The 27,957-nt window shown below is 37.4% G+C and overlaps 1 protein-coding gene across 8 annotated transcripts in view; it reads left to right on the plus strand.

Moving 5' to 3' along the window:
• SYNE1 (spectrin repeat containing nuclear envelope protein 1) overlaps positions 1-27,957 on the plus strand; it is a 445,509-nt gene that overhangs the window by 125,410 nt on the left and 292,142 nt on the right. For all 8 annotated transcript variants that reach the window (XM_082405389.1, XM_082405392.1, XM_082405394.1 and 5 more), the window contains 12 exons: positions 856-1,020; positions 8,797-8,909; positions 9,464-9,632; positions 15,133-15,229; positions 15,927-16,129; positions 17,941-18,105; positions 18,564-18,716; positions 19,718-19,861; positions 22,085-22,258; positions 24,426-24,584; positions 24,884-25,048; positions 26,769-26,903. In XM_082405389.1, coding sequence (XP_082261515.1) covers positions 856-1,020; positions 8,797-8,909; positions 9,464-9,632; positions 15,133-15,229; positions 15,927-16,129; positions 17,941-18,105; positions 18,564-18,716; positions 19,718-19,861; positions 22,085-22,258; positions 24,426-24,584; positions 24,884-25,048; positions 26,769-26,903 — 1,842 coding nt within the window. The remainder of the gene's footprint in view (positions 1-855; positions 1,021-8,796; positions 8,910-9,463; positions 9,633-15,132; positions 15,230-15,926; positions 16,130-17,940; positions 18,106-18,563; positions 18,717-19,717; positions 19,862-22,084; positions 22,259-24,425; positions 24,585-24,883; positions 25,049-26,768; positions 26,904-27,957) is intronic.

The following is a 27,957-nucleotide window of genomic DNA, read 5'->3' on the forward strand; positions in this document are numbered from 1 at the left end:
TTTAAGCTTATCTTCTTATCTGGTCATGAACTTGAAGGAAAATTGCTCTGTAACTTTCATATTAATATTTTGCAAACTTAAAGACCAAGATTTCAAAACCTCTGAAACTTCTGTCACTCATGGGAATATTTGCCTCGTACTCACCCTATTTTCTTCATTTTCATAATCTAACTTTTCCCATTAAACTCTATCAAAGAATAGATTAAATCTCAGGCACCCCAACCCACCCCACCTCTCATTGCAATAAGCTAGGAAACAGTACTTGAGAATTGGATGAAGTGGAAGAAATGACAAGATGGTTAGAGAATTATATTATTATAGTAAGAATCGTGAATACTCATTTTCCTCCAGAGATGTCTAGACGACCCTGATTTTTCTGGACCTGTTTTCATCATAGGGAAGGTTTTAAAGGATACACATCAGCGGGTGTATAATTGCTGCATCTTTGAGCACGTCAGCAAAGCCAGTCCATTCCCTTTCAGCAAAAGCCAGTCTGAAAATCAGTGGGCACTTTATGCTATTCCTTATAAGAAGAAAATTGCCTAATCTCCCAATAATATCTTTCCATGTCTAAGATGTATTTTTAAGTTTCCTCAAAACTTGCTTCGAAGTGTCATTTTCTCCCCATTTAAGTTAATAATTTTGGGTTAATGTAGTAAATATCAAATAGGAAAATATCTGTGTTCTGAACTCAAAGCATCAGATTCAGAACACGGATACTTTCTTACTTGCTATTTATTAAGTTAACCCAAAATTATTAACTTCAGGCATTTTTGTAAGCTTTAAAATCATTTGGGGGAATTTTAGGAATTGTCTTCTATGTTAAGATACTGTCTTTCTACTTTTGTATTTCAGCTCTTTGATTGGCATATACAACTTGATAAGTCTCTTCCTGCACCCCTGGGCACCATAGGGGCCTGGTTATATAGAGCAGAGGTGGCCCTGAGAGAGGAAGTAACCATTCAGCAGGTTCATGAGGAAACGGCCAACACAATACAACGGAAACGTGAGCAGCACAAGGTAAACATTCTGGCTGGAAAACCTTCCAGCGTAACAGTTCTAGTGTGTTACCGAATCAGGTTTGCTTGCCTGTTGCTCAGCAAGCCAAAGGCTGAGACACTGAGGTTGGCAGCAGAGAAAGGGTTTATTCACAAGGCAGTCCAGTGAGGAGATGGGAGAACAAATCTGAGACCCACCTCCCTGAAGGTAAGGGGCTCTCATTATTTATGAGATAAAGCTGAGGCGTGGGGCGCCTAGGGAAAGGTAATTAGAGATAAGAAAACGGTGAGGTGATCCTGGTTCTGTGCAGATGCAGCTAAGCTACAGGCTTCTTCATGGGATGTATGTTCAGAAAATGGTGGCATTAGCGTGACCAGAGGGTGGAGTTTTGGGCCCTCTGATGTCAAAAGGCCACCACTCAACGCATGCCCAGATGGAGGGTCGGTGGACCTAGCCAGTCTTAACTGGCTGGAGCTCAAACTGGACACAGCTGACTCCAAGTTTCTAAATTCACCTTGGCCAACATCTTATTGTTTAGGCTGTGTGACCCTTGGAGCACATGCAAGCTTTTATTAAAGCAAGCCTGATCAGTGAAGACAGGTTACAGTTTATTATTTATTAATGGCTAACTGATAACTATCCTCGTTTCACTAGTATGGTCTGGAACTTGCACTGAATCAGGCCTCCCAGGCATCCGTTCATACTGGTTCAGAGATGTCACACCTTCTTAGAAGTTCTCTGATCTGCACTTCCCTTTTCTGTACTTGTTAATGGCAATTCCAGTAGACTCATTACCTGAGGTATTTTCCAAGAGCTCTGTGATGTTTTCTTATCCGCAGTTACCTTTGTTATTTCTCTTGCTATTTGTTAGCTTTGAAAAGATAAGGCAAAAGACAGTGTGAATTTACATAATAACGTGATTGGCCATAGGCTCCAGACCTCATTCCTGCCTCCATTCTCAAAGGAAGGCAAACCAAGTCACCGAGTTGTCGTGTCGTGGTGCTAAAGGAGTGGAGTCAGGGTGGGAGTTAATAGTGGCCTTAGAGGGCTTCCCTGGTGGCGCAGTGGTTGAGAATCTGCCTGCCAATGCAGGGGACACGGGTTCGAGCCCTGGTCCAGGAAGATCCCACATGCTGCGGAGCAACTAAGCCCGTGCGCCACAACTACTGAGCCTGTGCTCTAGAGCCTGTGAGTCACAACTAGTGAGCCCGTGTGCTGCAACTACCGAAGCCCATGTGCCTAGAGCCTGTGCTCTGCAGCGAGAGAAGCCACTGCAATGAGAAGCCCACGCACTGCAACAAAGAGTAGCCCCCGCTCACCACAACTAGAGAAAGCCCATGTGCAGCAACAAAGACCCAAAACAGCCAAAAATAAATAAATTAATTAAATAAATTAAAAAAAAAAAATAGTGGCCTTAGAAAGGGGTGGGATTCGGCCTGGCTGGTCTCTTAGTCATTTGCGACTCTATTTAGCTCATTGCATGGTTTGTTGTGCTCAGCGTTAAGTTCTAATACGCTTCCTCCGCGTTTTGTGATAGTACAGACCTAGCTCAAAATGCTGTTTTTCGTTGTCTCATTAATGCAACCCTGCATTTTGTGCAGTTGAATTTGTGTACCTCATTTATTGTGTCATGAAGGGGGTTTACTCTGTATGTAGAAAATAAACAGACAACCAGGTCTCACTTTGTCCTACACTCCTGGTTAAACATAACCCTGGTTAAAGCCAATTCTCTGCCTAGTTCCTGCCCACACTCAGGCAGTTGACTGTGGCTAGAGAAAAACACACCCCCAGTCACGATGACTAACCCAAGTGGGTCCTTAATGCTCCCTGGCACTCCAAAGGCATTTTTGGACTCGATTCCCTCTGCATTTCTGGGACAACTATTTTATACCTTGTCTCCTTAAACCTTCCACACCTCCTCCCTCATCCTTACTCTTAGCTGATGACACTGCTTCCTATTTCTCGGAGAAAATAGAAGCAATCAAAAAAGAATTTCCGCAAGCTCCCACGACCACATCAACCCACCTACGAGCATTTGTGCCCGAATACTCCGTCTCCTCTTCTGTTACTATGGATGAACCATCTGTGCTTCGAGCTAAGGCCAGCCCCTCCACATGTGCGCTGGATCCCATCCTCCCTGCTCTTTTCCAAAAGATAATTCCCGTAGTTCTTTGCGTCTTTATTTTTTTCTCTCTCTCTCTCTGCTGGATTTTTCCCACCCACATAAAATATACCATTATTATTCTCATCTTTAAAAAGCCTCTTTCTTAACCCTACCTCCCTTTTCAGCTACTGTCCTCTTTTTTTTTTTTTTTCCTTCCTTTTACAGTGAAGCTCTTTGAAAGAATTGTCTTAGATCTCATTTTGGCTTCATAGTTCTCTTCTCCCATTCTTTCTAGAACCCATTCCAATCACGTTTTTCCTTGCCCTGCTATCCATGTCAGGTTCAGGAGGGTTCTTTTTTTCCTCACTCAATGGCCAATTCTCAGTCCGCATTTTACCTCACTTATTAGAAGCATTTTAGATAGTTATTCATCTTTGAAATACTTTCTTCATTTGGTTTCCTAATTTTCTTTTTATTCCTCTGGCTATGCCTCTCCGGTCTTTCCAGTTAGCTGACATTTGGTCCAAAATGTCCATGAGCATATTTGGTCCAGGCCAAATGGTTTTGGACAGGGCCGATATCAAGAACCTTTTGCTATAGACCAAATATCTCCATGGACATTTCAGACGGGGCCAAACATGACCAATTATCAAGGACCTTTTGGCATGAGCCAGATGTTTTATGGTCATTTTGGACAGGACCAAATGGTCCTAAAAGAGTCTTTCCTTCTCTTTCAACAAATATTTATTGAGCTCTTTCTATGTGCAAAGTGGCATTACAGGCATTTGTGATACACCCATAAGCAAAACAGACAAAATCCCTACCCTAATGTAACTTGCCTTCTCATAGGAGGAGGCAGTTAAGAAATAATAAACATAATAAATAAATAAATTTTATATTAGAAGGTAAAAGGACAGGGAGTATTAGGTGGTGTTGCAATTTTAAGTAGGGAGGTCAGTGAAACCTCGCTGAAAAGATAATCTCAAACATGCAAGCACATTCCCACCTGAAGGCCTTTGCCCTTGCCATCATTCTGGAATTTTCTGGTCCCTTGGCCTGAAACATTCTCCAGTCATATTCCCAATACATTCTTCCTCATCTCCTTTGGGCCTTTATTGAAAGGTCAGCTTTTAGTCAATCCTTTCTTGGCCACCCCTTTGAAAGTACAACTTCCCTTTCCCCTTGCCTATTCAGTTTTTCTCTTTAGCATTTATCTTCATCTCAACTGCTTATTTAATTATTTATCTTATTTATTGCTTGATTTCCTACACTGTAATGTCACCTCCATAAGGCCAAGGAATTATTGTTTGTTTTTCACTCTTGTGTCCCCAGCCTCTAAAAATGATTTTAGAAATATTCTGGCTTTCAAAATTTTAATCAGGTCAATCATGCTAATCATACTTTCTGAGAATTTGTTCGTTTGTCTACATTTTCAAAATTATTGTCACAAAATTATTCAAAATGCTCTTCTATATATTTTCTTGTAATCTTTTCTGTGCCTATAGTTAAGCCTCCATTTGTCCCCAGTATTGTTTCTTTGCACCTTCTCACTTTCCTTAATTGCACTTTTGACATTGTTAATTTTCTCTGCTGTATCCTAATAATCTTTTTCCATCTACTTACCAGAGGAACGGCAGTATCACTCTTTTAACAGCATCAGTCTGGCTGCCGTGTGAGGATAAGGCTGGATTGGTGATAGAGGGTAGGAGCCAGAGAACCAATTTCAATGATCCAGGTAGAGTGGCTTGAGTGAAGGTCGTAGCTGTAGAGGTGTTGAGAAGTGGTCAGATTCTGAGTATATTTTGAGGGCAGAGCAAAGAGAATTTTTAGCATTAGATATTGATTGTGAAGGAAGGGGAGTCATGAATGACACTATGATTTTTCAACCAAGCAATTGGGAAACTGGAGTTTCCATCAGTTGAGATGGAGAGACAATGAAACAGGTTTGGGAAGAAAGATGGAGGTCAGTCTGGGGCAAGGTAAGTATGAGACTTTTTCACATCCAAGTGGATGTGTGGAGCGGGCAGTAGGAGCTAAGAGGCAGGAGGGGGATAAATATTCAGAGTCATTGAGGATGACTCTGAATATATAAAGGGATGTTTAAAGCTCTGAGACTGAAATTAAAGAAGGACGTGTAGACAGAGAAAGGATCAAGAACTGAGCCCTGAGGGAATCCAGTATTAACAGATCAGAGAGTAGAAGATGAACCAGCAAAAAAAAAAAAAAAAGAAAAAAGATAAACCAGCATGAGAAAAAGCAATCAGCGAGGTAGGAGGGGATCCAGCTACTGTGTTTTCTTAAAAGCCAAGGGAAGTAGTGTATCAAGGGGAGAGTATTTTCAATAGAATGGCCATAGCGATCCTTTTAATACGCAGTTCAGTTCATTTTACCTCTCTGTTCAAAACTCCCCACTGGCTTCCATCTACTCAAAAGAAACACCAAAAAATTCTTTAAAAGGCCCATGAGGCCCACAGATCTGCAGCCCTTTCCCTCCTCTGCCCTCCCTCACCCCCAATCTGCTGTTCCAATGGCTTCCTTTGCTTTCTCTCAATCACTGGGAAAGGTATGTTGATAACTCCCACAGCCGTGTGGATTTCTCAGTTTCTCCCCGTCGTTCTGTGAGCTTTGGCTTTATATATTTTGAGGCTTACTACGTATGTTCAAGTTCAGAATTAATGTGTCTTCTAGTAAATTGAAAGTTTCATCACTAAGCGATTACTAACTTGTAATGACTTCTGTTCAGGAATCTATTTTGCCTGGTATTGATGCACTCATACCAGCCTTCTTTCATTAGTATTTGCCTGGCATGTTGTTTTCCATTCCATTAATTTCAACCTATCCTTGTTCTTAATGTTTAGGAGTATCTCTTTTAAAAAGCAGATGGTTCTATTATACTTGTCTGATCTGACAATCTCTGCCTATTGATGAGTAAATATATATTCCATTCAGATTTATTTATAATTATTAATATACTTGAATTTGTTTCTACCTTTTGACTCTTGTTTCTATTCGCCCTGCTTTTGCTTTTTTCTTTTTTCTACATTCTTCCTATTTATAAGTTGATTGAGGGGTTTTTGTTTGTTTATTCACTTGCTTATTTTTCTTATTCCATGTTTTCCCTCGAACTGGTTTGAAGTTATAAACTCTAGTTGTGTAGTGTGATTGTCCTTGAAATTATACCATATAGATACTTAACGAAATTGAAAGTTAATCAATGTCTTAACCTCCTCTTAATCAATATAAGGAATTAAGAACACTTTAACCAGGTCATACTCTTCTAACCTGCAAACTGTTGTTGTCAAGTATTAAATTGCTTACGTTTTTCTAACACCATGAATGTGTTGTTTCTGCTGATTCTCACTCATGGTAGCTTGTCTCCTGTGTTTGGCGACCTTTGCTTTCCTCCTTTTTTATTTGCTGTCTACCAGGCCCACATCAGCCCTCTTTGAGGGTTCTGGCTAAATGTAGGGGGTCTCAGTTTCAGTGTTTCTCACCTTATTCAAGTCCTAAGACTCCATCTCCTGCCACAGTGGTTTAGATGTTTGCCCAGGACAACCAGGCTTTTTCAATCTGTTTTTGCTCACAGGACCATGATCCAGTTTTGGGTCATGTTTTACCGAGCGTGGGAGCCCTAAAAGGTTTCACTGACTTCCTGTGAGCCTACCAGTGAATTAAAGTCATATGCTGTGCTCATCATCCAGCTATTTTGTAGTGAGACGGCCTTTCAGAGGACCCAGTGACATCACGCCAGTTGTAGTTCGTCATATGTTTGAAAATGTTTTTGTTGGTTTTGATTTCTTGTCAAGATTTTTTTGATTAACTACATACAGAAAACTACAATAGGGAAAGCTTCTTGGGAGGCACCTGGACATTTGGATATCCCAGTATAGTCCCAGACCCCCACCCGTACGTTAACATACGGTCGCACATAACAAATCAGAGCTGGGAGTGTTGGTGGCTCTCGGTTTGCCCTGCAGTCATTTGGGGGAGTTTCGGTCAAGATAAAAGCCACAGATGGCTTCCCTGGTGGCGCAGTGGTTGAGAGTCTGCCTGCCAATGCAGGGGACACGGGTTCGAGCCCTGGTCTGGGAAGATCCCACATGCCGCGGAGCAACTAGGCCCGTGAGCCACAACTACTGAGCCTGCGCGTCTGGAGCCTGTGCTCCGCAACAAGAGAGGCCGCAATAGTGAAAGGCCCGCGCACCGCGATGAAGAGTGGCCCCCGCTCGCTGCAACTAGAGGAAGCCCTCGCACAGAAACGAAGACCCAACACAGCCAAAAATAAATAAATAAATAAATAAACCCAAAGTTTAAAACACTTGGAGACAAATAAAATCGCTTTAAAAAAAAAAAAAAGCCACAGAAATGTGTCTGGATGTTAAGGAGGAGGCAGAGAGTGACTAAAATACTCACAGGCAATAGCTGCTCTAGGACAGTCCTCTGGCCTCTGTAATCAGCTCTGAGATGCCTGTAGTGCCCTCCCTCTGGGAGCAGGGGACTTGTGAATATCTGTGCGGTTACCTACAGACTCAAAGCAGGTCAGAAGGTGGTAATAGCAAATATATATCAGGATAGAAATAGTTTGGTCCTGGATTTTTTTCTACAATGTAAAAACTAATGTTCCCGAATTAAAAGAAAATTGATTTCACTCATGTGAACAAACACATATGACTTTAACATCTTAATTTATGTATGAAAGCCTTCACGTGTACCCTTCCATCAAGTGTATCTCTTACGATTTAGGCTGGTCTGTTTTCTCCAATTAATCTACTAAATCTTAGTGTGAGAGAAACTGTTAGTTTTAATGTATCATTCTGGTGGGCTAATATATCTTATTTTTCAGTGAGTGACAAACTGTTGGCTATTTACTCTGCTATTGAGAAACAACCTAAGCTCTAGAAAAATATGGCATGAATCTACTTTCACCTTTCTCTTTCTTTGCTTCTGTGTGAGAAACTGGCTAGGAATTGTGCAGTACATGTAAGTCTTTATATAAATGTCTTTTGACAGTGAAAAACCCAGAAAACAAATCTAAATAAATTATTAAAATTTGTGGAGTTCTATACAACCTAGAAAGGATCTTTATAAAACATCACATTTACTCTTCCCACTGTGATATCTATGGGACATTCCCTGTGCTTGATTGAAATCTTCTAACCACAAGGGTATTTTCATAATATGCTGTAATGTAATTGACTTACTTTAAGATGGCAAGCAAACATCACTTTATGGTACCCTGCATGCACTCAAAATAGAATAACAGTAGAGAATTTAATATTTTTATTTTGACCATTAAAGGGTTAAACTAGTTGTGCTTAGTTTTAAGCTTTGAAACATCAATAGATTCAAAATCAAGGAAAGAGAAAAACACTAACAATCATTGTTTATAGCACTGACTACATTTCCCTTTGGACCATGTGCCTTTAAAATGTCTGAATGCATTGCTGTGCAAGTGTCATGTGTGTTTAAAAGATGCCATAATTATTAGCTACGGCTCTAGCACGGGGCCTTATGGACAAGCACCCAGGCTCCTGTACAAGGTAAAAGCCTGTGACTGGCACCAAGCCGCGTGTGGCTATGGAAGCATGATCAAATTGTTGAATACACTGCCTCATCCGTGCAAGCTGAAGATTATGCTTCTCAGCCTCCTGTGAACATGTTTCCTCATTTTTTTTTTTTTAATTGTATCTTAGGATCTGCTTCAAAACACAGATGCCCACAAAAGAGCATTCCATGAAATCTACCGAACCAGGTCTGTTAACGGGATCCCAGTACCACCTGATCAATTAGAGGACATGGCTGAGAGGTAAGAGAACGTCCGGTTTTAAATGAAGTGTCTTTAAAAGGCTCGGTGGATGTTTTTTTTTTCCCATTTCTTTTCTTTCAATGAATTGACTTTTTTTTTTTTTTTTTTTTACAGAGATGCTTACGTTTGGTACATAAAAATTGGGTTCCCATAACGTATGTTAAGAATGCCAATATTGTAGTATATTATTAGTTGAAAAGAGTAAACCTGCATGTACCCACAGCCTGGAAATCACAGAAATGGTTTCTTCAGAGGCTGTATTTTTATTCAGTACTGTGAGGAACATTATGTAATATTGCAAAAACAGCTTATAAAAGAAACAGATGAGAGCTATCTTGGCAGGGGAAAGAACTAAATCAAAGACTTCAATCAATTGTGATTTGCCTTTAAACCCAGAGCTAGAAACAGAACCAGATCTCCTGAGTGATTGATCAGCCAGAGTTTAGAAGACCTTGTGCCTGCATTTTATTTAATACTGACATGTAACAGGTTAAGTAAGCCCCGTTCTGTTACTATTAGTTACATTCTGTAAATTCTCTGTGTTTTGTTTCTAGGTTTCATTTTGTTTCCTCCACATCAGAGCTACACTTAATGAAAATGGAATTTCTAGAATTAAAATACCGTCTACTCTCACTGCTGGTTCTTGCAGAGTCAAAGCTGAAGTCTTGGATCATCAAGTATGGGAGGAGAGATTCAGTGGAACTGCTTCTGCAGAACTACATGGTAAGTCTCCCTGGCGCTGACAGAGAGATCAGAGGACGCCTGGCTTTAGTATCTAATATCTTCTAGTTTATTGGACACTGTTACTTTTATCTTGAATTTAAACATTAAGGTACCAGTGTGTTAAATGGGTTTGATGTAAGTTTGTGAGCTTTTCACAACAATCTGAAATATATACCTATATTCTTTGGAGATATGAAAGGTTTTGCTGCAGTAATCATATTGAACCATTGTGATTGGCTTTATTGCTTTAAAAAAGCAAGTTTTTGCATTGCATACAACTGACTGTGAACTCACTACTGAACCACAATTAAAATACTTAAAGATTATCTTCATGTTTCTAAAATCCAATCATGAGTAGTTTAGAACAATCCTCAATTGTTCATGTGGGGACTTTTGTATTTTTTTTTTTAGATTAGGTCAAGCATGCCTTTTTTTTACAGTCATTCTGTGAGCTTCACTGCTTCCTGTGTGCACCCAGGAAAAGTAAGATTTTGTCTGCGAATCTCTGTACCAACTTAATTTTTGAAGAGTTTCTCATATTTTGGGCTATCAGCATAGATAATCCTATATTTACATAGAGTAGTAGCCCTGCATTAAGGAGGAAAGTAGGTCATTCTGTAACTAGCAGTTTCCATTTACATATAATCAGAGAATTATAATTATTAAAGGCAGTTTATTTCTCTTAGTTAAACATGCCCCCCCCCAATTTAGTAGCAGTACAAATTTGCTCACAAAATTAATGTTAATAGGGCATCTCAGTCCTGTAACTGTTCCATTTATATTGAATCACAAGTTCTAAATGATAAATTGATGAATTTAAAATATAAGCCCATTTCTAACCTGACTACTCTCAGTGGCTCTGTAACTCGCATGACTGAATATTTATTGAAACCATATCTTTACTGAAGCATCCTAGAACCATAATATATTTTGCTACATTTTAATTTTATTTTCTAAGTGCTAAATAAACAACATGAATTTGAAAAAAAAAAAAAAAGGTTTAACAGGTTAACAATAAAATCTTTCTTTAGATTTACTACAATTTTCTAGGAAACATTTGTCCAAAAATGTGAAATCTGTGACGCTATGTTCCCTTATTCATTTTGAATGCTTTTGGAAAGTAATGAGAAATCTGATTTTTTTTTTTAAGTTTAAGCAATTGCATTAGTCCCACAAATATTAAATACAGATATGCATTTATATTTTCGGGTTTAATCATGTCAAGTGATACACTCTGAGCTCAGAGGTAATTATTCAGGATGCGTCTTTGTTCTCGCTATTTAAAGAGAGCCAATTAGGTTGAAATACCTAATGGGACTGTTCCACCAGGTTAATGTTCCAACACAAAGATGTTAATAATTCTCTTTGAATGTCTCAACTAAAGCATGTGTAAGTAAAGAATTATTACTAATGAATAAAAAAAATCAGTACTTTCTGCCTACTTCATAGACATTCACTGAGCTGCTAATTTTAAACTGCTAGGTAATGTAACTCTCAAAATTATTTGTAAAATTGCTAATAACTCTACAAATATATCGGGTTTTAATAAATATTTCCTAATATTTTATCACCTGATAAAAAATACGTATTTATCGCCTAAGCTTCTATTTCAAAAAGGGGTTTAAGGTGTTTATAGTTTAATAGTTTTAATAATTGTAGGATATTGATATTTTCTATGTGCCAAGTGTTTTACATGTGTCATCTTCCATCTCAGTGATGACCCTATGGGCTGGGCATTTTCACATTGTTTCACTGAGGAAATCGAGCCTTTGAACGCTCAAGTCACGTGCTCCAGGTGGCAGAGTTAGTAAGAAGTGGAGTCTGGATTTGAGTCCACATCTTTCCGAATCAGAAACCTTTGTGCTTAAGTACTGAACTTTACTCTCTAACAAAATTGGCTGGGAAAAAAAGGTTTTGGGTTTTTTTTTGGTTTTTTTTTTTTAATTAATTAATTAATTTTTAAATTTTTGGCTGTGTTGGGTCTTCGTTTCTGTGCGAGGGCTTTCTCTAGTTGTGGCAAGCGGGGGCCACTCTTCATCGCGGTGCGCGGGCCTCTCACTGTCGTGGCCTCTCTTGTTGCGGAGCACGGGCTCCAGACGCGCAGGCTCAGTAGTTGTGGCTCACGGGCCTAGTTGCTCCGCGGCATGTGGGATCTTCCCAGGCCAGGGCTCGAACCCGTGTCCCCTGCATTGGCAGGCAGATTCTCAACCACTGCGCCACCAGGGAAGCCCAAGGTTTTGTTTTGGTTTTTTTTTAAACCGAAAAGACCAAATAATTGAAATGATCTCTTGCAGCTCAGTGAACTTAAAGAATGTAGTTCATATAAGTATCAGTTCCATTTAATGCTGGTCCATGATTGACAGTATTTTACACTTCCATACTGCAACCTGCGAGTTACCATTATGTCTGTTACGGGCAGCGTGTTATTGGGGCAGGGTGGGGTGAGGTGGGGGAGATTATTGAAGCCTGCACACCAGTCACGTAGAAATGTGTTGAATCATGGCTCAACTACTCGCTACCCATGTGACCTTATAAATAACTTAATCTTTCCCAAATTTTTAATAACCGCAACAACAACAACAATAATAATAGAATATTAGGGATTTTTTAAGGAAAAAGGACTGACTCATTATTGTTTTCCTTCTATCTCATACCCCACAGAGCTTCTCTCATTCTTTTGAAGTTTTTGGGAAAATCATTCTCTTTAGAACAGACTATTTCAAGGTGCATGAAGACTTTCAAATAAAATCATAAAATCAGTTTCTTAAACATAATCCTTTACTTGGTTTCTAAAAGAAATGATTGTAATGAGCCATATGCTGCTACATCAATAAGCAAAGTAATATTTGGGATGTAAGGGTTCCATAATTATCTTTTCCTTTGTCTGAGTTCTCAATTCAATTTTAATCATCTGCAAAAAAAAGATACTTTTTATAAGAGTTAAGGATCTAGAGAACTACATAGGGGCTACGTAAGGTACGTAGCCCCTAAGTGCTCAAGGAATTCTTGGAAAATACTTCACAAATGCTTGTTGATTAAATTAGGCCACATGATCCTGGTGAGAGATTACATACTGTAATGTAAATCAGAAGATGATTGGTTTGAATTGTTCATGACATAACCATGTTAGTTAACACACGCTCCAATTTTACAATGGAAGAAATGAGACAATGTTTCATTCTTTCACATAAAAGAAGAGCTCTTGGAAGCGTAGACTATGTGAATGCCACAAGTAATGTGAACATATGGTCTGTTATTGATTATTAATGATTTTATTTAAATAGGCAGTTCTAATGAAACTACTTCTCAAAGTTGATTTTTAAAATCTTAAATTGTCTGGTTTAGCTCCCTTTGAGTGAAATTGATGAGCTTTTTATTTATTATATCTATATTTATCTTTTGAGAGTAGAAAATTAGTCCCTTCCACAAATACTTTGCATTTTGTAGCATAAAGAAATATCTTATTTTTCTTGAAGTGCCACCAACTTTAAAAGTCCCTTGACCAACATGTCTTATTTGTTGAACTTGATATCCAAATGTAAGCCATATTTTGAAAGAAATAAACTAATCCTGTCACTGTTATTTTAAACATAACATTTGTGCTTAATTTTGCATTCTTCTGAGAGACTTTGTCTAGATAGCTCACAGCAAAAAGGAGGCTGAGCAGTCCTCCTGCTAAAGTGATTCTAATAGACAAAATAATTTTGTTACTAAATGGAGTTACTCAGGACTCAAAAAAAAAAAGGGCAAAAATAAATGAAACAAAAATAACAAGTCAATTTTCTTTCTTCAAAAATTAATTGCCTAGTTTTCCTCATAAGAAAGCTCAAAAACACTTTAATGAATCTCTACAACATTTATAATCTAAAAGCATTCTCCCCACCTCCTACCCTAGACCAAAAATGAAACTGGAAATAACTTTTCTCTTATTCAATTATAATGAATTTGTAAACCACTCTAGCAAAAGCATGTGTAAGTCTTACTGTCCAGTATAGGCACTATTTCCCATTTATCTGACACTTCAGAAAATTTTTTTTTCCATTAGCTTCTTGGAATTTGTGTCCAAACTGAATGGAGACTATTTTTTTAAACTTTGCCAAATATATTTATCTCTTCAGTTTCTTAGAGTGTCTTGAACATTAGGTGTAATCTTCCATTTTTGATCAAACCAGGACCTCCCTATTTGTTAAATTATTCAAAATTTAAATTCCAGTAAATTACTCTTTCCCCACTTGGGGAGCAGGCAGAGGTTAAGGGAGTAGGACATAAGGCTAAATAATGAACTAACCAATTCTCATGCAAAAATAATAAAGCCTATTAAAGTTATTGAATAAGGTATTCATCAGGGAACCCCATCCCAGGTAATTCACAGCTTTCTCTATTCGTTATATATTTGAAGAATAGTTACTATATAAGTAAATGCAAACATAAAATGATATGAAATGTGTTATATGTATTTTTAATATAATCTTGAAATACTATAAACTTCTACAATAAAATCTAGGGATGTCTATGGAATTGCTGTATGAATAGTTTTGCCTCTGCGCACAAACATTTTACATCTCCATATTAAGCATTCATCAACATCCTATTCAGGACTTCAGCTGGTTTTTGAAGGCTAATTTTGTATTTTATAATAGTGACACAAAGTATTTTACTGAGTTTACATCATAGGAACTAATTATGCTATGAAAAGAAATGAAGAAGCCTTTGGTAGTATGTTGTTATCTATAATTACATTAATTTTCTACTTTACAGAAGTAGGAATAATCTTTGAAATAGGAATTATTTCATATTTCCTGGAGTTAGCAATAACAAAACTCACCTACGGATTTTTTGTGTATTCTCAATTTTATAGTATCCATTTGCTTATAGTAACTCTAATACATATGTAAGTTGCATACAGACATAGATATAGACATATCTTATCTTTAATTTTTATACCAGGTAATAGAAATATGAGAGCATATGGATAACGTGGATGGAATGTGTGATTATTTAACGTTTTTCTACTTGTAAATATTTTTGTATTTACTTTTTATTTTAAGAAAGTGTGCATTGCATTGTGCCAGTTATTTATAATCTGAAGTTCCTCAGAGCCATCATTCACCAGAATTATTGTTCAAAGAGCAACAGAATCCCACAGCTAAAACACAGTTGGACACTTTACAACATTGTTCCAAATTTAGTGCTTTTTAAATGTTCGCCCCAGGTTCTCTGGAGAAACTTCTGTCTCTTCTAAAAACAAACCCTTGGGTGGCGGAGAAATATAATATTTTCCCAAAGTAGGAGTGAATTAGAATTAAAAGTGTAGAATCAAGTTATATTCTCAGAAATAATCAGGTTATTTATGGCAGTTGAATTAATTTGATATTTTTCAGAAGAATGAGGTTGGTAGATTTGGGTAACATATCCACATACCTATACTGAAGAAAATTGACTTTGGCATGTCTACATAAGCCAGTATTGGTTATCGTTTAACCATTCCCTGTTTTTCTAGTCTTTTATAGAAAATAGCAAGTTCTTTGAACAATATGAAGTGACATACCAGATCTTGAAACAGACAGCCGAGATGTACGTCAAAGCTGATGGTTCAGGTAAGACACAAGACAGAATTTGTTGCAGTATTGAATACAGTAGAATTTAGAACCTACAGGTTTCAGTATGATCAAATCATTTTTTTCTCTGCAGAATCTCTGTGTGGCCATGCCATTGGCCTGGAAAGCACATACTGGATTCAGTCCCCTTGACTTTGTGAAATGCCTATCCTGTATAATCATTTGCCTGTGTGTGTGTGTGTATGTATGTCTGTGTGTGTAATCTTCTAAGAGAGAGGAAAATAAGCATTCGTTTTCTAAATTGTTATGTTCAAACCTATTTTAAATTCCAACTGTTAAAGGCAAAAACTGGACTGACTTGAATATTATGAAAACTCAAGTTAGTGTAAAGACACAACTGTAAAATAATTTGCTGAAAATGAACTATATATATAGCATTTGTGATTATACTATATCTGTGTCTGAGTGCATATAAAATGCAAACAAATATACATCATTTATTGCATCCCATTTATCAGGAATTTTAAATATATCATTGTCTTTAATCTTTATAAATACCTATGAATAAGGTATAACATGTCCCCAACATTAGCTGAATGTAATTCTAACGTTATATCTGTTGAATTTAAAATCCTGGGAAGAATTAGGAATGCACACCAGTGTATAGACCGTAGAAAAAAGATGTGGTAGATTTAAAATATAAAATAAGGATTATAATTTGTTCTATCCGTTTCAGTGGAAGAGGCTGAGAATGTGATGAAATTCATGAATGAAACCACTGTCCAGTGGAGGAACCTCTCAGTGGAAGTCAGGAGCGTGCGGAGCATGCTGGAAGAAGTCATTGCCAACTGGGACCGATACGACAATACCGTGGCTAGTCTTCAGGCTTGGCTAGAGGATGCTGAGAAAATGCTAAATCAGTCAGAACATGCCAAAAAGGTAAGACTGCTTCTTATAAAAGGGAACAAGCACAGGTGAATTTAGAGATACGAGATTTTCACAGCAAACTTGTCTAGGGAGTGTTATATATCTGCAAACGTGTTACAAAAATCTTGACTTTGCCTGACAAGCTGCATTTTCAGGTTATTAAATTATTTTAGACCAAGAAATACGCTGCTTTATAAAAGTTATGTTAAAACAGTGTTTGACTTTTGCGTTCAGAAGAGCAGTAACCCATGGAGCAGTGGCCAAAGCCAACAGGCAGCAGAGGGCGCTATACACACAGTAAGGTCTGCGCTTGAAGGGGCAGGTCCAGTGCACAGCCTCTGAGGATTTCCTAATTTAAGAGAAGATGAAAACAACTTTGGCTAAAGTAGTACTAAATCTGTGTGATGGCATACACTGGTTCAACAGATGGGTCACTACATTTTTGTCTCTTTGGCTATTCTTTTTTGGATTTTTATCAACCCTCAGTCAACGGTCTTATTCTGGGTAGGAGTGATTTTTTTTCCTCCGGTTACAGGAGTGTGTGTTTTTTTGCAAGAGTTAACTGTTTTACTTTAATATCATTTACATTAAAAGAGCACATGAAATGGACTGATTTCTGTATATATACTTCTTAATGGGAGCTTGGTATTTTTCTCATGGAAAAACTATGTATATGTATGTAAAAGATTAAAATGCCAGATTCCCGTTAAGAAGTATAGTACTTATATTAGAATTACTGCTTGTCATGCAAGATTGGTTCTTCTGTTATTGTGTTGTACAAGTAGATGTATAATTTTTATGTTTTCCCGTTCTATATTTCATATAGATTAAGTATTTTTGTGTAGCTGAGCAACTGTAACCCACACAGATTTTGGCTTTTCTGATTAGACTGGCAGTGCCCTAGTAGATGTCATGTGTTAATTTCATCCAAGGGAATATAACGACCGGAAACAGAATTGCTCTCATCGATTTACCTAGGCAGTCCTCCCGCACATGGCTTAGGAAATCGATTTTGAATTATCTTTGGCGTCCTTGGTTTTTACCGTGGTGTATATGTGTATGTATGCATATGCACATATGCATTTAATTCGAAATCAAGTGGAAGCGGTTCCATAGCCAAGTGTGTAACCTTAAATAAGGAAGGATGTCATTGTATTAAGTGTTCTTGGCCCAGATAATTTAATTTTTTCCTTCAAGGGTTTATCTCTGTGATTGTTAATTATCTTCACGTACAGTATCCAGATTTTAAAATCAAAAGTTGGGAATTCCCTGGCGGTCCAGTGGTTAGGACTCTGCGCTTTCACTGCTGAGGCATGAGAGGGCACGTGTTCGATCCCTGGTTAGGGAACTAAGATCCCGCAAGCCGCATGGTGCAGCCAAAAAATAAAATAAAATAGAATAAAATCAAAAGTAACAGGTCAAACGATTTTTAAGACAGCTATATATTTCCCTAAAATATTATGCCTTTTATATGACTTTGGCACTGGTATTTACTAGCCTAAAGACCATAGGCACAAGTGCCTTACACTCACAGAAATTCAGCTTTTTCCTCTCTAAAATAGGAATAACAAAATGGTCATCATGTTTTGTTTTGTCTTTAGCAAAAGATATTGCATATATTCTTATAAAAAGACATTCAGCGTTTCTAGTTCATATTTTTGACCTTCTTTATTAAAAATTTCCATTTTGAAAGAGATTTAGGATTCACCTTAAAATTTGCACAAATTTTAGAGCAAAGATATTTCTCTTAGTCTGGTTACTTTCATATCATTTATTAACTTTTGGTTTATGGTTTACAGTAGTGTGCACTGTTTCTTGTTTAGGATTTTTTTCGAAATTTGCCTCATTGGATACAGCAGCACACTGCCATGAACGATGCTGGCAATTTTCTGATTGAAACATGTGATGAGATGGTTTCCCGTGATCTCAAACAGCAGTTACTGTTGCTAAATGGACGATGGAGAGAGTTGTTTATGGAAGTCAAGCAAGTATGTTTTTCAGATCTATTTATGCCTAGAGCATGGGTGCGTCATAGATGTTGTGATAAACAGTCTGTTTAGAGACGCTTTTATTGTTATAGCTTATTAAGGCAGAGTACAGATGTGTTTAGAACTGTTATGTTTCTATTTGGTCCTTTATTCTTTCCCATTTGTAAAGGAGGAACAGAACAGAAACGTAAAGCTTGATTAAGGATTACGTTGACATATGGAGCCTACTTACATGGAATGATTCATGCATCAAATCATAATTCGTTGCTTCTCTGCTAGTTCCTTTCTTCTCTTCACAGTAATTGGACTAACTTCAAGTGTATCTAAAATAAGAATCAGGAATTAGAGTCTTTCCTACCACCTAACCATTCCAGAGAGTACGTAGAAGTGAAAGTTACAAGCTTCCAGAGTCTTGGCTTAATGGTTTTCGATGTCGCCCCCCTCCCTTTTCTTAACAGTATGCTCGAGCTGATGAGTTGGACAGAATGAAGAAAGAATACACAGATTGTGTTACTACCCTGTCTGACTTTGCAACTGAAGCCCTTAGGAAACTTTCAGAGCCCGTAGAAGTCTCTTTTATTAATGTCAAATTGTTTATTCAAGACTTAGAGGTGAGCTGATTTTCTAGAACACAAAGTGAAAAACCAATTCTATTGTGAATAGAAAGATCAGTGAAGTTACTTAGGCCATTGCAAAAGCTGTTTCTGTGTCTCCTTGACATCATTTTGACATGTGTACATATCCTGATTTGCACCTCTCATAAAAAAATCTATTTGAATTTTTTAAAGAGGTTTATTGACCATAGAGTAACTTCAAAATAGTTTTTTAATTGAGATTTTTTATTTTCTACAATCAAATTATAAAGTACTAGGAAAAAACAGACATCTGGAGTTAACACCTCTACATAAATGCCTCCAATGATAAAGGATTTGCTAAATGAATTGTGCTGTTTACATATTTTGAATACCCTGCAGCTCTCAAAAATGAAGTAATGGAAGAATATTAATGACATAGAAAGGCTTTTCCAATATACTATTAAGTAAGAAAAGCAAAAATAGTATCATTGTTTTTTTGTAAAAATAAAAAATGGTTGTAAACACACACAGAAAAAATACTAATTTTGTTCAGTAATTTTAGCAGAGCCTTGTGGTGGTAAGGATGTTGCCTCTGGTGTGAGAAGACTTAAATTTTCTTTAACTTATTATCTCTAATTTATAAATTTCTATAATGACAATGTATTACTTTTTTTAAAGAAAAAGTTGTTTAATTTTTAAAATCAGAGGAATTACCCCAAGTTGTTAACATACATTTACCTGATATAATGTTTACATACTACATTAACATATGTATTTTGAAAGTGTAAAGATTACCTCAGCTTATCTTTAGGTTAGCTTAAGGATTATGGTGACTTTTAAAGGAAACATTTATTTGTATGATATTACTAGTGTATCATATATTAGTAATGAAGGAAAGTAGTCATTGGAATCTCCAAAAGATGACGACAGGTCTAGAGTTTTATTCAGTGCATACTGATTTGTGTCCAGTTGTCGAATCTTGAAATTAAGAGGAAATGAATCGTGTGGTAATGTAGCTGTTTCAATGATTCATGTAGGATGTTGAGCAGAGGGTGCCTGTGACGGATGCTCAGTATAAGATGATTACAAAGACAGCACACCTCATTAGCAAAGAGATCTCCCAAGAAGAAGCTAACGAAATGTTTGCAACCATGTCTGGGCTCAAAGAGCAGCTAACCAAGGTGGGAAAATATTTTAAAGCATGACACTCTCTGCGGGACCAACACTGCCTCCAGCTCACCTTACTCGTTCTCTGTCACTGTGGGCAAATCATTTACTTGTTAGCAGATCATGTTTTTATTTCTTATTGGGATTCTTCATCTAGTAACTTTGTCATGAGTTTTAAAAATGAAACTATGGAGCTGATACCAAGCATTACCTTTATTAATTTAGAAGTACTAGTAGCTGTATTTTAATAGAAAGATAGGCCTCCTCTGGGAGGACAGAGGGACCAGTTGAAAGTGATAAAACAAAGCGGGAAGCAAGGGGAGAAGAATAGGAGGAAGAATGGGGAGGAAGACATCGTATATTTAAATGAGAAAGAATTCCCAAATACCTTTTATTGAGATGTATTTGACATACGTCCACTCTAAGATTATTTATGCTATTTTTCGCTTACACAGCCACAATGCAGTGAAAATTCTCCGTCTTCATCTCACAGAGCTACCTTGGGTTTAAGATATATACATTTATGCCACTTCTGTGCAGGAAGCTCAGTGAATATCAGGCACTAGCCATAAGCCTTTTCTGTTCTACTGAGGGATTTTCCTTAAGAGTTTGGAAGTTTCACTGGGATTTTTTATCTATCTAAAGTTGAATTTTATGAAGATGATACTGCTGGCAAAGTCCACTTAGATTGTGTAATTAATATCTGGTGATATTATAAGTGATTATATAAGTGAATAGAAAAATTTCATAATGAAGAATTGGACAACAAAGGAAAAAATAGCAGAAAACCCTGTTAATTAGGAGAGGAAAAGTAGAAAGAGAATAGCCAATATGAAACCAGCTGTGGAGAATTAATGAAAGAGAGGAATAAGTGAGATAGATGAAAATAAGAATCATGGCCAGAAAGATAAGAAAATTTTGTCAAACTGGTATGTAGTAGAATGCTAATTTTAAATTCTTTCAAACAGTCAAGTTAAGATTCTTTATAAAGACTGGGTACAATTTGGAGTCAACAATTTGTAACCTTTAAGCAGCCTTTAGAGCCCTCTCTTGGGCTGGCACATCTTAGCCTAGGTCAGGTTTAGTGATTTAGGGAAACTTCTGAGAAAGCAAAGTACTCTTTTAGATACACGTAAGTCATCATGCTTTCTTAATTGCTGCATTAGATGTAGCATCTTGATAAGTTTCCTGTCGTATCCAGGGAAGACTTCTAAAGCACACTGATTTTTATACATGTTAGCAGATTCTCTTTATTTTGTTCAGTAATTTTAGCTGAGCCTTGTGGCAATAGGGCAGTAGCGTATTTTAGATGATTTTCTCCTTCAGGCAGTGCATCCAAGAGCATGAGGGTAATTATAATGTAAGGAAAAAAACAAATGATCTACTAATGAGTACTTAATTTCCTTTCTTGGTTTCCAAAGGTAATGCTTTGGGAGAAACTCTAAATAAAATGAGGGGAACGGGAAGTTCTTGCAGGATTGTATGAGGTCCCGGATTCCGACATAAATGTGACAAGGCAGACACTTTATGGAGATCTTCATCTCCAGGAGCTCATCATGAAGATAAAGACAATGCTGGTGTATAAACTAACAGCATTTTTTTAAAAACAAGTAACAGATGAGGGCTGGGCCAGTTCAGACTAGAGAGACATGTTCTTGCGTGAGAACCTTTGTGAATAAGTTTGTGTATGACGTGAGCGCTTGTCATGAGTGGGATGTTGATAGGGGAAAAGTAGCAAAGTGTGGAGCTAGGAGGAGGTTAGGAAAGCACAGGGCCTCTCTGGGGAGAATGAGTCAACACGTTTGAAGTTTGTCTACGGTTAAGGGATCAAGTAGTAGAGTTCTTGAAAATAAAGTTGGAAGGTACAAGTTGGTCTAGATAATGTAATTCATGACTGTCTTAGGTCAGCTTCTGAGGCCAAAGGGAAGATGGGTTTCAGAGTTTATAAAGTGGAATTTGATGCCATCTGGCTCCCTAACGTCATTTAGATGAGCAAGTGCTATCCAGATGGACAATTTAGATGAATTTTCATGAGGAAACTCCATAGCATTTACTTGTCTCAGTGGTATAGCAGTAGTGGGTTTTTTTAACATCAAAATTTAATAATACACAGGAAATATTAAAGAAAGTCACTGGAGCTCTGTAAGCCCAAAATGACCCCATCCTGAAGAAAACATTCCTGAGAGCTATGGTCCTTAATGGCCTTTAATGGAATTTTTGTCTTTGCATTTTTAAAGGTCAAAGACTGTTACTCTCCACTCCTTTATGAGTCTCAGCAGCTGCTGTTACCATTGGAAGAATTAGAAAAGCAGATGACGGTCTTTTATGACTCACTTGGGAAAATCGATGAAATTATGACAATTCTCGAGCACGAGGCACAATCAAGTGCCCTTTTTAAACAGAAACGTCAGGTAAGGAAAAGTCCCCTTCAGGAGATGGAGTTAATTTAATGCGTGTGTGTTAAGACTGGGGTGCATATAATGATAGAAATTCAGTGACAGGACAAGAAACCTTTTTCTATACTAGTACCGGCAACTCAAAACAAAAACACATGTCTAAAGATGAAAACCCTATCCACCATAGATAAAATAAAAATTTTATATCTCTCTCGATACTTATATATAGGTATATTTATATAGATAAAAATTTTACAGATACATTTTAAATTGTATATATTTAGCTATATAAAAAAATAAATAATTGCATTCCATTTCTAGCCAGTATCTATCATTTGTGTCTTATGAGATCCTTTCTTGCCTCTAGGACTAGGGCTATTTACATGACCATAAAATTCTGGAAATATATTTGGAGTGCTAATCATTTTTCTTTGTCTTATTTTTAGTAAGCAGATCTGTATGCAGAACAGCCTCCTACTGAGTGTGGCAGTTAATTCACTTATTTAGTTGGTTTATTATAAATCAACTTATGTATCAGAGGAGGGTGAAACTGATGGGTAAAAGGTTTGCCACTGTTATCGAAATAGATTCATGGAAGGAAGGCAGTGTCACTTAGCAGAAAGAGCAGAGAGTATCTGAAGTGAGTCAGACAGGTATTCAGATCTGATACAGCAAATTACAAAGCCTTGATTAGCTTTATTTCCTCACCTTAAAATGGGGGTGGTGGTACCTAAGTCGAGAACTTCTCTTGGAGATTACATTAGGTATTCTATAATGTGACTAACCCATTAGCGCACTGGTAGCAGCTAATATTTATTATTATTATTATAAATATAATATTATTTATTTTTAATAATATTATTAATTAATACTATTATTATATTAATAATATAATAATTATAGTATATATTATATAATTTATTATATATTAATATATATTGTTAATTATATATTAATATATAATATATATTATAATAATATTATTATTAATTAATAATAATATTAATATAACTGGTAGCAACTAATATTTATTGTTATTATTATTAATGGTAAGCCAAAATGATTATACCACCAAGCCCTATTTTAATGGGTTCTCAACATATTGGATAAAAATTGTTTTTCATTTTGAAGTCACAGTGCCATTTCTTACGTTCCCAAATTGCTGTAAGTTGCCGTCAAAGAATCCTTCCATGATTAAAATTGTATTTAATATATTAATAATAATAAATATTAATACTACTTCATAAGAGTTTTCTAACATATGTTACTTTTATCTGCTAAATCTTCAAAAGGAAAAAGTATGTCCTTACTCTGTTTTCCCAAAACAAAACAGAAACCTTGCTCTTAATATTTGCATCTAAGTTACCCAAACTGGTATCCAAATAACCAGTTTGAAATATTTTCTCAAAGCAATTAAGGATGTTGAAGTGCAAATGGTGTGGATTCAAGTCAAAAAATGACTGCTTGCCTTGGGCTGAGCTGAATAGCTTCCATGCTGTCTAGCACAGAAATTGCCAGGATCCCAGGTTACAGTCAGAGATGGAAGGGCCTGTGAGTCACCATTGCTTCTCATCTGCAAATGTGTGACAATTGCCAAGTCTTCCCAGGCCCTTTGGTCTGCTGCCTTTTTTGTTAGGATCTGGGGTCCACCATTTTATTAATGAGGTTGATAGTTTCGAACCTTAGGAATTCAAATGTTGTGTATTTTAGGTTACAGAATGATATATAATCTGCTGCATCTGACTTTTAGTAAAGTATTTATAATGTGCATTGGTATTAAATTTATTGAGTCAGATTATAACCTCTTATGTAGATTGATTTCATTATTGTCCTTTCAATAAATTATGGGCCTATTAGTTGGTTGGAGAAATGCAGGTACTAGGCAGATAACAATTTTGATTCTCTGTCATCCTCTGGATGTTATTAAGATGGGCATGAAATGTAAAAAAATTCAGAAAACTCAATGTGACATTTAAATGCCTCATGTAAAAAGCACTGACTTCAGTGATTGCTTAAAATTGTGCTCTTCTGAAAAGCAATACTTCTCTGTACTTTCAATTTTACTTATTGCTGATTAAAAGCCTAAAAGCTATATAATGCTGTTCTTATTGTTTCGTAATGGTTACTCTCTTTCTTTCTTGCCCTTTTAAATACTATTGTTGTGGGTTTCCTTTCCTTGTAGGAACTGTTAGCTTGTCAAGAAAGCTGTAAGAAAGCCATGACTCAAATTGAGAAAGGCAGTCATAGTGTTCAAAAGTTTGTGACTTTGAGCAACGTGCTAAAGCATTTTGATCAGACGAAGCTACAGAGAAAGATTGCAGATGGGCATGTTGCTTTTCAGGTAAGTTCTCTGCCTGCTTTAGAGATGTGAAGGAGGGAAACTTCCAAGAAGGAGGACATGTAATCATTGCGTTTCATGTCTTCACTCTTGGTAGATGCTTCATCTACTGGTGTTTGGAAACCAATAATTTTACTTCTTCTTTCTCTAATATGAATTAATATTTAAGAGGGTTGATTATTCTCATCATAATGAAATGTATTCTTTCCAACTGTTTTTTGAAAGAAACAATACTCTTTAACAAAATGACATTTTCAATAATGAGAGATCAGTATCCCATTATGGTTATTTTTTAAATCAAGAATATGGTAAAGAAAACTGGAGATTGGAAGAAACATGTGGAAACCAACAGCCGCTTGATGAAGAAGTTTGAGGAGTCTCGAGCAGAGTTGGAGAAGGTGCTGAGGCTCGCTCAGGAGGGCATGGAGGAAAAGGGGAATCCAGAAGACCTCCTGAGGAGACACACCGTGAGTGCATCCCGTGTGGGCCCTTGACCTGGAGGCGTGGGCAGACCATCTTGGAGGAAAAATAAAAAGAGCATAAAGATCTAATACAGAGAAGGAGAGAGACAGAGAGAGACAGAGAGAGAGAGAGTGGGAAGATGAGGAGGAGGAAGAGGAGGGGGGGGGGAAGAGGAGGGGGGAGGGGAGGGGGGAGAAATGAGTTAGGAAGGCAGAAACTTTTTACGTATGAGACCCACAGAAATGGCAGCAAAAAGAACCTCAGGAGCACTTGATGAGCTGCCTTATAATTGGCCATTCTCAAGCCCCTGGAGTAGTAGAGAATCACGGGATAAATAATTAAGGCTCTCCAAACTACTAATTCATTGTTTAGCTGAAAAACTCTTTCATAACTAATGTATTCTTTTTAAGAGATAACTTTAGGTGGATGGCTATGTCTTTGTGCTCATTTCGTAAATCTACCATATCACAGTATAGATACCATGTCACTTGAAATTCGGTAGCTGATCTACAACTTGACCCAGTATTGTGAAGCCATCTCCCTGTTAAGCATACTCATTTAAATCATATCAGTATTGCAAATATGAGTAATCTATTAAATGGTGTATGGAGATGATGGGCCCTCTGAGAACATATATTTTGAGTTACGTTTTCTGAAATTTCAGTGGATATTTGTATAAAACACACGATGAATGCAATGTATTTGTGATGTGGCTGACTGGATTTAGGGTTAAGGTCTATGACCATCCAACATCTCGTTCAAGTTTATACACCTCTACCGTGTGGTACTTTCTTTTGAATCACTGTTGTTTCAAAATATCTCTGCATACATAACCCTGAGACTTTGTGAGACTTAGTCATGTGTATTTGTGCATGTTGTATTTGTCTGCTTGGCCTACCATAAAAAATACACAGGCTGGGTGGCTTAAGCAACAGGGATTTATTTTCTCAGTTCTGGAAACTAGAAGTCTATGATTAGGGTACTAGCCTGGCTGGGTTCTGGTGAGGACTCTTCCTTATGTGCAGATGGTCACCTTCTCGCTGTGTCCTCACATGGCAGAGAGTAAGATCTTTAATGCCTCTCCTTATACGGGCACTAATTCCTTCACGAGGGACCCACCTTCATGACCTCATCTAAACCTAATCACCTCCCCAAGGCCCCACCTTCAAATATCATTACCTTGCAGGTTAGGGCTTCAACATGTGAATTTGGTGGGATGGGATGGTGGCAGGGGGCAACACAATTCAGTCCACAGCATGTGTGCTCATGTGTGTGCTTGGTGTGAATGCAGAAATGGCTCATAATGAACCAGCAAGGTCTGGAACACATTGCCATTAGGGAGTGAGGAGGGATTGTGAGGCTTAGTTCTGGCTTCTACTCAGCTCTTCTTTTACCAGAGAGGAACGAAATCTCTATCACTGTGGGATCAAGGTTTTAGGATCTCTCATTGGCTTTCTAGAATATTCTACCAAATGTGAAAACTGCAAAGATTTTTTTCTAAAACATAAAAAGCCCTAGTTGAATCAGATATGGTGATTTCTGACTCATAACTGTAGGTAATTATAGTTAGTTCCTGAAAGAAAAATGGTAGTTGCCCAGAAGGTTTGAAGAGGGCAGCAGCTGGCTAAGAGGCTTGTTTAGCAGTGTGACTCCTTCACTGTCTAGTGTCTGACACTGCCTTTATCTGCCCAACACTCTTGATCACTTTCCCCCTCTCCACACCAGGAGTTTTTCAGTCAGCTGGATCAGAGGGTACTCAATGCTTTCCTGAAAGCTTGTGATGAACTCACCGACATTCTCCCTGAGCAGGAACAGCAGGGCCTGCAGGAAGCCGTTAGAAAGCTCCACAAACAGTGGAAGGTGAGTCAGGACAACATGGGAGTGCCGTGTGTCTTGGATGATGGGAGAGAGCGTGCGGGTGTGAAGGTTCAATTGTCAGAGAAATTTAGAAATCAAGGAAAGTTGTCATAGTTACTTTTCCCATTGAAAAAGCTGAACTTGAATAAAACAGGATAAAATATGATAGAATTTTGTTTTTCCTATTTTTAAGTAGCATCAGTTTTATCATAGTACTTAACGAGTACTCTTTTTCTTTTCCTGATTATTTTTGGGGGCAGGAACATCAAGGTGTTTAACTTTTTCAGCAACATTTCGTAAACTCTTCCCATCCTAGTTATGTTAGGTATGCTACTGAAATTACAAGAAATATTTCTCATTTCAGTAGCATACCTAACATAATATCTACATTATATATGTATGTAAGTATATGTAATTATGTATTATATATATCCATATATATTTGAAGTTTTCAAGGATTTTGCCATCTGGTGTAGCTTGTTATGATTTGAAACATATAAATAAAAACATTGGTTAAGGATTCAATGATGAACAAAGCATATTCCTTTTCCCCCAGAGAGCTTAGATTCCAGTAAGGGAGATGATTAGTTGCAAAATAATAAAAGTATAATATATAATAAGTCCCAAAAATATATTGTGTAGGCAATATATTGATGAAAGCTTTGAAAGAGAGAAGTGGGCCCACTTGGAGAGCGGAAAACAATGAAGCAGGTAATTAGTTTTGAGCTAGGACGTTAAAGAAGCAGCAGATCTGGGGGCGATGGGGACAAAGAAAGAAAGCTGGAGGGTGTGCCAGCGGGGACGCAGGGATCCACGGGGTTCAGCCTGACTGGAGTGTCGTGCGCGGGGCCTGTCACTTGGAAGCCAACTTGAGAATCTGCATGTCAGGGGAAGCAGCTGCAGGAGAACAGAGACCCTTTGAAGGTGTCGTCCTTGAGGCAGACTGGAGGAAGCTGCTCTAGCAGCAGGTTCACAGTGTTGCTCTGGGAATATTGAGTGGTGAATTTCATACGTATTAGAGGAAGGAGTCACGGGGTCCAGAAGATAGGCAGCCGGA

Source organism: Balaenoptera borealis (assembly GCF_965194805.1).
Source record: "Balaenoptera borealis genome assembly, chromosome: 9".
In the NCBI taxonomy this organism is placed as follows: domain Eukaryota; kingdom Metazoa; phylum Chordata; class Mammalia; order Artiodactyla; family Balaenopteridae; genus Balaenoptera; species Balaenoptera borealis.